At 41.5% G+C, this 14,729-nt stretch overlaps 1 protein-coding gene across 10 annotated transcripts in view; it reads right to left on the reverse strand.

The window, feature by feature from the left end:
- Positions 1-1,059: 1,059 nt before the first annotated feature.
- Positions 1,060-14,729, reverse strand: part of ABLIM2 (actin binding LIM protein family member 2) — a gene marked incomplete at its 5' end in the record, with an annotated part of 215,546 nt that continues 201,876 nt past the window's right edge. For 4 of the 10 annotated variants that reach the window (XM_084625593.1, XM_084625590.1, XM_084625592.1 and 1 more), the window contains one exon: positions 1,061-2,421. In XM_084625593.1, the coding sequence (XP_084481719.1) occupies positions 2,308-2,421 (114 nt within the window). In that variant the 3' untranslated portion in view covers positions 1,061-2,307. Of the gene's footprint in view, positions 2,422-9,191; positions 9,709-14,729 lie in introns of those variants that run through there. The other 6 variants (XM_084625597.1, XM_084625589.1, XM_084625596.1 and 3 more) reach the window with 3 other exon arrangements.

Here is a 14,729-nt window from a genome sequence, read left to right on the forward strand (position 1 = left end):
TTAATGAGCTAGCTAGATTAAAGCATGGGTATGTTTAAATAACCTGCAAATCATACCTCTGATTGCAATGTAGACATAACTTCCATCACAATAAGTCTGGTTTAACAGTTCTGTCTGTGTAAAATGGCCTTATTGTGAACGAGTCAGAGGCTCATTGGAAACTGAGTGATTAACCAATATGGTACGCAAAACATCTTTACTAAAATATATGTGCAGGGTAGCTGTGTAATGAAAGTGTCAGAAATGCTTATTAAGGCAGTATATTTAAAGACTTACAGTATCACTATGCGTGAAATTCACACAAGTATAGAAGGCATGCAGGGGCCCAGGCACTACATAAGTGCCATTTAACCCCTATTTTGAGGATTTGTGCAAAGGGGTTGGGTGGGCACTCTGAACAGGAGTGAATTTCACCCAACGGGTGGAGATGCAAATCTATAGCTTCAACTGACTTCAGTGGGAAAACTCTGAAGAATTCAGTTCTGTGTTAAATATGATGAGTAATCCTCTCTCCTCAATGTGTGAACATGGAGTTATGTTCCTGTAAGTTTAATGAGAGTTACATGTCAGTATCAAGGGATGAAAAGACCTATAGCAACATTACAACTTGAAATTATATACATTAAAACGATTAGCACATGTATCAAGCTATGTTTTCCTTTTTAATGATTTCTCTAGACATACGTATTATCAGACAAAACATTTAGGTCATGAGAAAATATTTATTTCCAACAGCATGAATTTTGAATGTTAATTGGAAGAAGGCATGTTCAACGCTACAATTTCTCCATCACTGGACCAGTTGAACTAGTGTGAAGCAGTGCATATATTAAAGTTACTTTAAGGAAATGCAAAAAGACAGAGTGATGTAGAAGATGAGTACAAACATTCAAGACAGTAAAAATGCAGAATGCTGACATATGGCTGAAAAATGTACTAAAAGAGCATTTAAAAAAAAGTATCACATAAAACTAGCAACTCACTTTAAAAACATTCTTCATCAGCAACTGTATTTTTGACCATATGAAATTATTAAATTTAATACTGTCTTTCAGCTGGAAAAGATCTTAATATCTAATGCTCATATCAAACATGTAGATTTTGTTAACTTTACTTGTTATTTAAGATAAAGTTTCAAGGTGCACCAATAATACATAGGATTTTGATTTGATTTGTACAGAAACATGCAAATATTAATGAACAAGGGTTTTGATAATAGATCTATTTGGTTACCATTTGATAATTATTGAGAGAGTACATCAAGCTTTTGTTGTTTTTTTTTTTTTTTGTTATATTTTATGCTGAACGCTACGATTCCACAGCTACCGAATTGCCACCATAGCTCTACAGGCTTAAAAAGTATAAAGCCAAAGAGTGGAGGAAATAAGTATGCCTTTATGCTTTAACATATATTTACAAAACAATATTATTTTATATGTAGCTAGAGAGAGAATTAAGATTTCATGGTATTTTTATCAGCACGAAATGTAAAAAATCCCCAAAAGATTAGGAAAACACAAGTAACTGGTACTTTACACCCTTGAACCAGTTTTGTATAAGGCTTTAGTTTTCCTGATGAATGGGACATAAAACTTTTCTTAGTAGGTCTCTTTATATGCTTTAGTCATTATAACTGTAATTTGTCACAATATACTTTGTAATAAAATAAAATCTCTTTGTGTTGTAATTGAACATAACTAGTTACCATTTAGATGTATGTGATCTTTTAGAGAGTAACTTCCATCTAAAGTGTAAGAACTAGATTTAAGGTGCTTTGATAGTTTTGCTTTCATTCCTAAAATGTACCACACAAAAACAGTTGCAACTTGCTGAAATGCTTTTCTTTGGCCTTTACCACATTTTTTAAAAAATAGCCTATTATCCCCCCCGTAGGAGAACTGTTCATTAGTCATGGGATTTCTAAGTTTCATCATTATTGTAAAACTTATTGAAATGAAATGTTAGGTGGATTTCTTTTGTCACAGCTACATTTCTTTCTCTTCCCTTTTAAAATCTCCTTTTGCATCAAGCAATGACCACAAGCAACAATTAATCTAAAGCTAGATCTTTGTATGTTGTAAACTGGCTAGGACCAGGAGCTACTGACAGAACCAGCCAGTCATGCAATGTCAGCAAATTACCTCTATACCAATGCACTACCATTTAATCTTTTCCGTCGTTTCCCTCCCACATACACTAGCACAATGAAGCTGGACAATGGTTCAACAGTAACTGCATATGATAGTGCTGGCAAGACAATTTTTGTTTTGATTAACCACATTTGTTTTTTTTTCTGTCTGAGCGAGGTTAGAAAAGCAGGGCCTTTTTCTTTAGGTCATTCCGCTTCCAAAGTGCCAGACGATCAAATTCTTCAATGTTCATTTTGAAGACTTCCTGGAACTCTTCAGGGGACAAGTGCCTCTTGAAAAAGAAAATACAAAGATACGGTAAGTGCTTTCATAAAGAAGGACTATTTCTCCCTTTCCTGCACTATGAAACAATGTACTGGGATTTTCATTTGAATTCCCGAACTGCTTCTGTAAAAGACTGCATCAAAATTAAATAAGCTAAGATCTCTTGGGAAATGAAATTGACAGCAGTGGCTTACTTGTACAAAAAGAGAACTTTTCCAATACAGTTCCCACTGAGTAGATGCCAGGGCTTTGGGAAAGAGATTTAGATATTTCTACATATAACTTGATGATAGAACATACTGAGACCTATTTAAGCCAATCTGGGAATTTAAAGAGATTGTTATCAATTTAATTTCAGAGCTGGATTTCCCTCCCTTGATCTATATAATAAGTCCAACAGACACCATCATAGTTCACTAATAGTAGCCTTGTAACAAACGAGAGACCATGCTGCTAAGCTCTTACATGCAAAATGTATTTCTACATGGGGTTAGAATCATATCACAATGAGATGTTGGATAAGGCAGATTTGAAATGACATGAGCTGGGCTTTTATTTGATGTTTCCAGTTTTCTCAGCATAAACTGAGATACAGAGCAAAAAAGAGAGAATTACAAAAATAATACTGCCAATAGGGCTAACATAGGGGACCTCTGTGATAAAGTTATGCTTAATACCTAATTATTATATTTACAGAAAAGTCTGCAAAGACTAAAGGTGTACAGTTCAACTATAAATGAAAAATAATTTTTAGATTCTCCATTAGCTATTTTGGACTCAATTCTGTCAAAGCATTTTACAAATATTAAGGCTCACTGCATCTATAAAGTAGAGATTATACCATCTAAAACTGATATAATCCACAATTACCAAGAGTGACAATTTTGGGTACCCAACTGAGACCCAATTTTCACCAACTCCTACTGAAAGTACTGCGAGCTGAGGGAGTGCAGCACATTGAAAATCAGCCGCTCAGTGTCTCAAGCTGTGCTCCCCAAAACAAAGGTTTACAAAATCAAAGGCCGCTTTTTGGAAACGTTGGTCTGATTAACTTCACAGCCCCCTGCACTTGTGCTCCTCAACCCTGCTACTCTGTATTGTGTGGCTGGGAAAAAGGGAGCAAGGGAACACCCTCCCTCCCCCTGCCTGTTATTGCTATTATTAGTAATAATTATTATAGTATTAATAATAATTACTGTAACCTAGGAGCTTCAGTCATGGACCATGACCCCATTGTGCTATGCACTGTATAAACACAGAACAAGAAGATGGTCCCCAAAGAGCTTTCAATCTAAGTATAAGACAAGAGACAACAGAAAGATACAGACAGGGGAGTACAAGGAAACAATGAGACAATAGTGGTCAGCATGACAGTGTCGGCACACCAACAGCCTAACCTGGCTGCAACCCCCATTTTGGATACCCATGGCCCCTCAGCCCAGCATTATTCTCCCACACCCCACTGGAGCACTATCCCCTACAACTCAGGATCACCAAGTCCCTCCACCACAGCAATGCCAGGCCCCTCCCTTCATGAACACCAGCTCCTACCCCAGGCTCCCCCCTAGCAGCAGCAGCGATTATAAAATTGTCTGCAGCTCTGGAAAAACTTGCTCCCAAAAAGATGTCATCAAACTGGAGAGACTTCAGATAAAAGTAACAAAACTAATCATGGGGCTGAAGAATTTGATTTATGAAGAAAGATTAAAAGACCTAACAATGTATCAGCTTGGCCAAATGATGACTAAGGGGGTGTATGATAAATGTCTACAAGAGTTTGAAGGATCTAAATACCAAGGGAAAAGACCCACTGAGAGAGGTTATGGCAAATTATTCATATTTTTCTCAGTACATATGATTTTAATTTTGTTGGACTTTACCTATAGCTGAGAACTTAATGCTCTTCACTAATGAAGTTGGGGAGAACAAGTCCCAAAGAAATCTAGGAGTGAATTTTCTCTCTCATCAGCTGTTTGAACATTAATTATCTTCAATGAAATTCTCTGGCCTCAATAGCCAAACCAAAGAAGGGGAATTGAAAATTGATGTCTGAGGGGGAGTGAGAATGTAAACTTGTGTGTGTGTGTGTATTTTATAAGGCTGTGATATGACTCTGAAGTCCTTGTAGGAATGGCTCAGTGAAAAGCAAGTTAAAAATTCCAACCCTGTTTTGTGCGACTCAGCCACCATTAAAGAAACGCAGGCTGGTTTTGTCAGAACTGCAGTATTTTAGTCATTTTCAGTTGTATCATAAAATATTGCTTAATGGTATCGTTTTTATCCCATACATGCTCGCAATCTTTTATTAATCTAAACACCAGAGTTGTGTGATCACTGCTATTGTATCTTATGTCACTGGCACTGGCTACTGCACCGTGGCACACGGAGTGACAAATGACATTTTTGTGCACTCGCAGCTTGTTTGGTGCTGTACCGAATACAGAGGAAGACTGACTCCCTTTCCCAAAGTGACAATCTAAGGGCCATGCTGACATCAAATGGGAAAAACCGGCATAAAGATTAGAAAACTAAACAATCTGGCTTCCTTCAGATTGTTCTTGGGGTGGGCTGCCTTCTCTTGAAAGGCAAGGAGGCAAAGCCCACTAAAATATGCAGATTCCCTGAGATCGAGGGGAAAATTATGCAGATCTCAGGGCATCCATGGAGGGCAGAGGTGGTTGTACAGATGCACATTGGTTGTAAATTTCCTGACCTCCCTTCCCCACCTTCTGAGTCAGAGCATGTGCCCTTACCAAAAAGTGCACGTTTTTCTAAGAGCATAGGCCTGTGAGACTAAGGGTCTGATTCTCCACACTGGCATTCTCCCACTGTAACTCTACTGATTTCAATGGGAGTACAGCAGTGTAAAGAACTGATTGCTTGGAGCTGCCGTTGTTCTTAACCTCTTAACCATCCTCCATCAACCTCAGCCTGGACCAGTCCACTCAAGAGATCCACTTCCTGGACGCTATAATGCTAATAAGCAATGGTCACATAAACACCATCCTATACCGGAAACCTACTGACCGCTATGCCTACCTACATGCTTCCAGCTTTCATCCAGACCACACCACACGATCATTGTCTACAGCCAAGCTCTACGATACAACTGCACTTGCTCCAACCCCTCAGAAAGAGACAAACACCTACAAGATCTCTATCAGGCGTTCTTAAAACTACAATACCCACCCGCTGAAGTGAAGAAACAGATTGACAGAATCAGAAGAGTACCCAGAAGTCACCTACTACAGGACAGGCCCAACAAAGAAAATAACAGAACGCCACTAACCATCACCTTCAGCCCCCAACTAAAACCTCTCCAGCGGATCATCAAGGATCTACAACCTATCCTGAAGGATGACCCATCACTCTCACAGATCTTGGGAGACAGGCCAGTCCTTGCTTACAGACAGCCCCCCAACCTGAAACAAATACTCACCAGCAACCACACACCAGAACCACTAACCCAGGAACCTATCCTTGCAAAAAAGCCCGTTGCCAACTGTGTCCACATATCTATTCAGGGGACACCATCATAGGGCCTAATCACATCAGCCACACTATCAGAGGCTTGTTCACCTGCACATTATAGAACTAAAAGTTGCAATTCTTCAACAAAAAAATTTCAAAAACAGACTCCAATGAGAGACTGCTGAATTGGAATTAATTTGCAAACTGGATACAATTAACTTAGGCTTGAATAAAGACTGGGAGTGGTCATTACACAAAGTAAAACTATTTCCCCATGTTTATTTCCCTCCCGCCCCCCCCCCCCATTGTTCCTCAGATGTTCTTGTCAACTGCTAGAAACGGCCCACCTTGATTATCACTACAAAAGATTTCCACTCCCCCGCGACCCCCCCCGCTCTCCTGCTGCTAATAGCTCATCTTAAGTGATCACTCTCATTACAGTGTGTATGGTAACACCCATTGTTTCATGTTCTCTATGTATATAAATCTCCCCACTGTATTTTCCACTGAATGCATCCAATGAAGTGAGCTGTAGCTCACGAAAGCTTATGCTCAAATAAATTTGCTAGTCTCTAAGGTGCCACAAGTCCTCCTTTTCTTTTTGCGAATATAGACTAACACAGTTGCTGCTCTGAAACCTGTCTATATTAACACTAGAGTATAGTAGTTCATGCTACTGTAAAAAAAGGAGTCACCAAAATATTGCTATCATAATTTAGTAACCCCCATTAACACACACACACACACACACACACACACACAGAGGAAGCATTAGAACACAAGAGCTTATTCTCAAGAATTACAGTAAACGCCAACCACTTTTGGAAACTGTATCATTAATTAAAAGTTGTGCTAAATCTCTTTAAAGCAAGGAGGAAGGCAAGCATTACAATGTGAAATCCTCATTTTCCAACATACAGGCTCATTAAAGTGAGTATTACAGATACGGGCTCATTACATTGCCTGCCAGAAGAAAGGTAATTAATTGCACAGTCAAACAGTCATAAATAATGTTTTAAATGATGCTTTTCTCTGCAAATTAATGAGGCTTGTCTCTGTTTTTCTGTGGCCTGTTTAAAAAAAACACAAAGCAGTTTAAATAGATTTATAATGTTTATTTAGTTCAGTTAACTTTGTTTTGTTTGAGAAGAATTGTGCTTGTAATGAAATCCAGAGATCTTCAAAACTAATAGTTAGCAACATCACATTAATGTGAATAAATTATGGTAAAGGAAGGCTGTAATTAACCTACACCCATATTGCCTCAAGCTGTGGTCATGTCAGCTTGCACAACCAAAGCAGGCTTTTGCTGTGTCAGTAATTAGATGAGAGATCTCAAGGGAACAGGTACTAGAAATTCAGTACGTATTATACATCCTTGTCAGTCAATAGTGAACCAACAATCCAATGTAATGCAAAGTACTGCATGGCTGGAGAGGATGAATTTAAGAAGAGAAAAAACAAGGTCCTGTTCACTTGTTGTCATCAAAAGTATAATTTTATTTCTGTTTGTTTATTTCCCATGTCCTGAACAAATTAGAGCTAGGCTTTATATTACGCCAACCTGAATCCATACTGTGCTTTCAGTTGGACACACTTGTTCTAAAATATTATTTATATTTATATAGTATGCTGTTAAACAGTTGCTTTGTTTCATTTCAGTGGGGACCACACTGATCATATCACCTGCACTCTGCCCATTAATCCATCTCTGCCAGGACTGCTATTGACATTCCCAAACCTCTGAGCAACAGAATCTGGGAGTAACAGTTGCAGAATCTGGCCCTGTGCTAGCATCCAGCTCCCAATATAAAAAATTGTCAGAGAAATCTGGGACAGACTGTCAGCCCCTCACGAACATGGGACAGCAGATAGTCACATAAGTAGCCTACTTTCATTTCAGCTCTCCAACGTGAGTAAGTTGCTGCTCTGTCCTGGGTAGGTGATCATTCATTTCTTGAGTGTAAAGATAATAAAACTTTCACCATTCTAAATAGCTCACTAATAAAAGGAATTTGGGTTAAAAATAACTTTCCCCCCATGACTTAACCCTGGCCCTAACCTTATCATGTTCAACCATCATTACTTGGACACCATCTGGCCCTTTTGTGCTTCACTCTACTGCCTTACCGACTACCTACCTTGCTGCTACAAGAGTTGTCTAACCTTCCCCCCTCTCTACTTTGCTGCTTGTGGCTTAGCAGGCTTCCTGGATGCTTCTTCCAAGCCTACCACATGGCTAATTATAAAACTAATTAGCCATGTGCTAGGCTCCCAGGGGAGCATTCAGGGTTATTCTCATCTATGGGGTAATTAGGCTGCACACTTGATAAATATTTCAGTCTATTAAGTAATTATGTGATTGGAAAAAATGCTTAAGTGGTGGCACAAGCTGCCTTCTAAGGAATGTTAAAAGATATCACAATATACAATAACTCCATTGACTACGGCTATAACTGGTGACTACAGCTGTCACCGAGCTAGACATTGGCATTTAGCCATGGAGTGGAGTGGCAGCATCCCACAACCCCTGGGGAGTGAGAACGCTTCACTCACACAATCTACTCCCCTTCAGCATGCCTGGCCAGATCTTCAAGCTGCTGCTGTAGCAGATGGGGAAAGGTAGATGGAACCATGGCCCTGCCTTATTCTTGCCCCCTTTAGGCAATTTGTGTCCTCAGAGAGGCTCAGAGGGAGCAGTTCCTGAGTGCCCTGGTGCAAGATGTGCAATAGGAAGAGGATTCGTATGACCTCTCTCCTGCCCTTCCAGCCCCCTGCACAGGGCCTCTGGCTCTTTGGATGTGCCTTGCCTTATATCTCAAGACATTATGAGATTACAGAGGAGCTCCATTTTACTCGGTGATGTTACTGTGGGACGTCTCGTAACCCCTTGTGATGTATCACAAGGCTCTAGCAAAACCATTTGCAGCACCACTAAGCCTATACTATTTCCCCCTAATTAGGCAATTACCCAAGAAGCTAAAGATTTCTAATATGGGATTAAAAAAATAGGAATTATTTCACTCAGTGGAACTATTCTCCTATCCAGTGATATAGCATCATGTAACTCTGACGATAACCACATTATTATTCAACAAAATGAACTTGTTCCTATTGGGAATTACATAATTGGTCCCTGCATGGGATCTGTAATTAAAAATGTTATGATAATGTATGGAAAGTGTGTACTGTGCATGCAAAGAAGACTGTTTGTTTTAACACTTCAAGTTTTATAACCACTGCTTTACCTTAAAAAAGGCAGATAATGTTAAATTGTGGAATCCAAAGACGTTTATTATTTTGTTAGTATGAATGTTAATGCTCACGCGTGGTTCCAAACCGACAGCTGATGCTCAGAGGCTCGATCTCAGCAAACTTGGACTTGAGCTCTTTAGACCTGATCCAAAAAGTTGCCATTTAATTAACAGGGCTTTTGAGCTTGTTCCTAAAACATGTCTTCTAGTTTGTCCTGGGTCTGGGCTTCATAGTGTCCATCTGAGCATCTTCTACCTACCCGCTGTGAACTTCTCACACTGTTCCCATCCTGGTAGGAATTGCATTTTTTCATGCTTCACATCATTCCAAATGAATAATTTTCATCTGACAAAGGCTTCCTTCATAAGGCCTCTGAAAACTGATATGAAGAAATACCCAACACCGATAGCAGCCTAAGCATACACTAAGGATAAGCAAACACATTTTCTGCAAGTTTAAAAGGGTACTATTCCATTAAAGTCAATGAGTTGTGTCCTCTTCATGCCACTTGTGAATTTCAATGTGGGTTGGGTCCCTAACTTCCTTAGGCTCCTTTGAAAACTCCAGCCTGAAACGATAAACCATTTCTCTGATCTCAACACATGCAACATTCCAACATTTTCTTGAAAAGTGGCTAGAACCCAGCATGAGTGAATAAAAGCTAGGGCAGAAAACTTTATCCTTAAAGCAGATCCAAGTAAGCACTTTTAGGAGGAATATACATGTTTGAATCACTATGTGGATTCTGTTCAAACAAGGTCACACCCATATATAAACAGTTGATTTCTGTTTGCCAGAGTCGGCTGGCAGGCAAAGTCTTGTGCAAAGCATTCGCTCAGTTGCATTCCTGTTTTTTTTTTATTAACAATTATTTTTTTAGTATATCCTTCTGAAACCAACAATTAACAGGCACAGACAAGAGTGAAATGAGTTACACTTTTCAATTGCATTCCATAGGAATGACTGAATAATGTGTCTTCATTAACTCTTTATGATATTCAAAAGAAAAGCCCAAGAAAACCAAAGAAATACATACATACCGATAAATTTAAATGATAAAACTGAAAAGATAAATTTAAAATGAGGTACTCTAAGCACACGTTTGCTTGTGAGACTCACAAATCATGGCCACATATCTGTGATAAAATTAACTGCAGAAATTAACATGACCTCACATCTGTGATAAAATTAACTACAGAAATGAAATCTATGAACACACCATTGTTCTAAAAGTGGATACAATGAAAACCTTTAACATCATTGTGATAGAACAGGAAGAGGCAAACAACATATGATATCATGTAAGTGGAGGTTACTTACTGTAACTGGAAGTTCTTCGAGATGTGTGGTCCCTATCCATACTATACATGGAGGTATGCACGCGCCCGAGTCTGGCTGTTCTTCAAAGCTGTGCCCGTTGGTCCATACGTGTGCAGTAGCTCGCCTCGTACTCCCAACTACGGGCATAAGAGGCAATGTGGGTCGACCCCTCTCCAGTTCCTCTTACCACAATCTAATAGGATCTGAAGCAAAGAGGATGGAGGGCAGGTAGTGGAATACAGATAGTATATATATACAGTATCTTGTTCAGGACTCTGTCATGAATCTCCCACTCATAGGCTATTGAGACGCTTCTGCTTAGTTTGCCTGCCAAGGAGCTGTCAATACTGGGAAGGTACACAGCTTGTATTATGACACAGTTCCTGATGCACCTGTTCCAAAGCCTGACTGCCTCCTGGATGAGGGGAGGAGATCTCGCTCCTCCCGGTTTGTTTATACAGTGGTGATATTGTCTGACATTATCTGAATATGTAGCAAGCATATAAGCAGAAAGACCACCCTCAGTTCCAGTAAATTTATATGTAGCCAGGCTACTCATGGGGTACAGGTACCCTGAGCAGTGTGATTGTCCAAGTGAGCAGCCTACCCCAGAAGGGAGGTGTCCATCCCAGTGATGCCCCTGGGGCTGGGAGGGCTGAAGGGTATTCCCATCATGACCTCTTCCTGTTTTGACCACCAAGTTAGAGAGGAGACAACTCTGGGAGGAACGACTACCCTGGAGTTGATATGGTCCTTGCTTGTACTTGCAGGTACCGTAAGTGCAGTCTGGAGTTGATATGGTCCTTGCTTCATTGATAGGTTGAGTGGCCTAACAGTGAGAAGCACTTGTGCACTGTGGCTTGTGATCTGTGAGTGATGTGGTCAATCAGGGTGCTCAGTGCATGAAACCTTTCTGAGGGGAGGAACGTTCCTGCAGAAATCGAGTCCAACTGAAAAGTTGTGGGTCACAAAACAGACTTTTCTTCATTTATGCAAATACCTGGGGCTGTTAAAAGTTGTATCAGAATGCTTGTCACTGACCTGACCTCCTGATGAGATTGGCCTACCAGGAGCAAATCGTCCAGGTATAGTCCTGGCATGTCAACTGGGCTGCAATCATAGAGAAAAGCTTTGTAATTACTCTGGGTGCTGTAGCCAGCCCAAAGGGGAGGACTCAAAACTGGAAGTATTCCTGGCCTACTATAACATGCAGGAAATTCCTGTGTGAATGTCCACATGGAAATATATGTGTCCTTCATGTCAAGAACTATGAACCCCTTCTGGAACAGAGGGGATTATAGATGCCAGTGCAATCATCCGGAAATTCAGTTTTAGAATAAAGACACTGAGTTCATAGAATCATAGAATACCAGGGTTGGTAGCGACCTCAGGAGGTCATCTAGTCCAACCCCCTGCTCAAAGCAGGACCAATCCCCAATTAAATCATCCCAGCCAGGGCTTTGTCAAGCCTGACCTTAAAAACTTCTAAGGAAGGAGATTCTATCACCTCCCTAGGTAACGCATTCCAGTGTTTCACCATCCTCCTAGTGAAAAAGTTTTTCCTAATATCCAACCTAAACCTCCCCCACTGCAACTTGAGACCATTACTCCTTGTCCTGTCCTCTTCTACCACTGAGAATAGTCTAGAACCATCCTCTCTGGAACCACCTCTCAGGTAGTTGAAAGCAGCTATCAAATCCCCCCTCATTCTTCTCTTCCGCAGACTTAACAATCCCAGTTCCCTCAGCCTCTCCTCATAAGTCATGTGTTCCAGACCCCTAATAATTTTTGTTGCCCTTCGCTGGACTCTCTCCAATTTATCCACATCCTTCTTGTAGTGTGGGGCCCAAAACTGGACACAGTACCCCAGATAAGGCCTCACCGATGTCGAATAGAGGGGAACGATCACGTCCCTCAATCTGCTCGCTATGCCCCTACTTATACATCCCAAAATGCCACTGGCCTTCTTGGCAACAAGGGCACACTGCTGACTCATATCCAGCTTCTCGTCCACTGTCACCCCTAGGTCCTTCTCCAAGAACTGCTGCCTAGCCATTCGGTCCCTAGTCTGTAGCGGTGCATTGGGTTCTTCCATCCTAAGTGCAGGACCCTGCACTTATCCTTATTGAACCTCATCAGATTTCTTTTGGCCCAATCCTCCAATTTGTCTAGTCCCTCTGTATCCTATCCCTACCCTCCAGCGTATCTACCACTCCTCCTAGTTTAGTATCATCCGCAAATTTGCTGAGAGTGCAATCCACACCATCCTCCAGATCATTTATGAAGATATTGAACAAAACCGGCTCCAGGACTGACCCTTGGGGCACTCCACTTGACACCGGCTGCCAACTAGATAAGGAGCCGTTGATCACTATCCGTTGAGCCCGACAATCTAGCCAACTTTCTACCCACCTTATAGTGCATTCATCCAGCCCATACTTCTTTAACTTGCTGACAAGAATACTGTGGGAGACCGTGTCAAAAGCTTTGCTAAAGTCAAGAAACAATACATCCACTGCTTTCCCTTCATCCACAGAACCAGTAATCTCATCATAAAAGGCGATTAGATTAGTCAGTATGACCTTCCCTTGGTGAATCCATGCTGACTGTTCCTGATCACTTTCCTCTCATGTAAGTGCTTCAGGATTGATTCTTTGAGGACCTGCTCCATGATTTTTCTGGGGACTGAGGTGAGGCTGACTGGCCTGTAGTTCCCAGGATCCTCCTTCTTCCCTTTTTTAAAGATTGGCACTACATTAGCCTTTTTCCAGTCATCTGGGACTTCCCCCATTCGCCACGAGTTTTCAAAGATAATGGCCAATGGCTCTGCAATCACAGCCGCCAATTCCTTTAGCACTCTCGGATGCAACTCGTCTGGCCCCATGGACTTGTGCACGTCCAGCTTTTCTAAATAGTCTCTAACCACCTCTTTCTCCACAGAGGGCTGGTCATCTACTCCCCATGCTGTGATGCCCAGCGCAGCGGTCTGGGAGCTGACCTTGTTAGTGAAGACAGAGGCAAAAAAAGCATTGAGTATATTAGCTTTTTCCACATCCTCTGTCACTAGGTTGCCTCCCTCATTCAGTAAGGGGCCCACACTTTCCTTGGCTTTCTTCTTGTTGCCAACATACCTGAAGAAACCCTTCTTGTTACTCTTGACATCTCTTGCTAGCTGCAGCTCCAGGTGCGATTTGGCCTTCCTGATTTCACTCCTGCAAGCCCGAGCAATATTTTTATACTCTTCCCTGGTCATATGTCCAACCTTCCACTTCTTGTAAGCTTCTTTTTTATGTTTAAGATCCGCTAGGATTTCACCGTTAAGCCAAGCTAGTCACTTGCCATATTTACTATTCTTTCGACTCATCGGGATGGTTTGTCCCTGTAACCTCAACAGGGATTCCTTGAAATACAGCCAGCTCTCCTTGACTCCTTTCCCCTTCATGTTAGTCCCCCAGGGGATCCTACCCATCCGTTCCCTGAGGGAGTCGAAGTCTGCTTTCCTGAAGTCCAGGGTCCGTATCCTGCTGCTTACCTTTCTTCCCTGTGTCAGGATCCTGAACTCAACCAACTTGTGGTCACTGCCTCCCAGATTCCCATCCACTTTTGCTTCCCCCACTAATTCTTCCCGGTTTGTGAGCAGCAGGTCAAGAAAAGCTCCCCCCCTAGTTGGCTCCTCTAGCACTTGCACCAGGAAATTGTCCCCTACGCTTTCCAAAAACTTCCTGGATTGTCTATGCACTGCTGTATTGCTCTCCTAGCAGATATCAGGAAAATTAAAGTCACCCATGAGAATCAGGGCGTGCGATCTAGTAGCTTCTGCGAGTTGCCAGAAGAAAGCCTCATCCACCTCATCCCCCTGGTCTGGTGGTCTATAGCAGACTCCCACCACTACATCACTCTTGTTGCTCACACTTCTAAACTTAATCCAGAGACACTCAGGTTTTTCTGCAGTTTCGTATCGGAGCTCTGAGCAGTCATACTGCTCCCTTACATACAGTGCTACTCCCCCACCTTTTCTGCCCTGCCTGTCCTTCCTGAACAGTTTATAACCATCCATGACAGTACTCCAGTCATGTGAGTTATCCCACCAAGTCTCTGTTATTCCAATCACGTCATAATTCCTTGACATCACCAGGACCTCCAGTTCTTCCTGCTTGTTTCCAAGGCTTTGTGCATTCGTATATAAGCACTTGAGATAACCTGCTGATCGCCCCTCATTCTCAGTATGAGGCAGGAGCCCTCCCCCACAGATGTTCCTGCCTGTGCTTC

Source organism: Lepidochelys olivacea, assembly GCF_965140295.1.
Source record: "Lepidochelys olivacea isolate rLepOli2 genome assembly, chromosome: 4".
NCBI classification, from domain to species: Eukaryota; Metazoa; Chordata; order Testudines; family Cheloniidae; genus Lepidochelys; species Lepidochelys olivacea.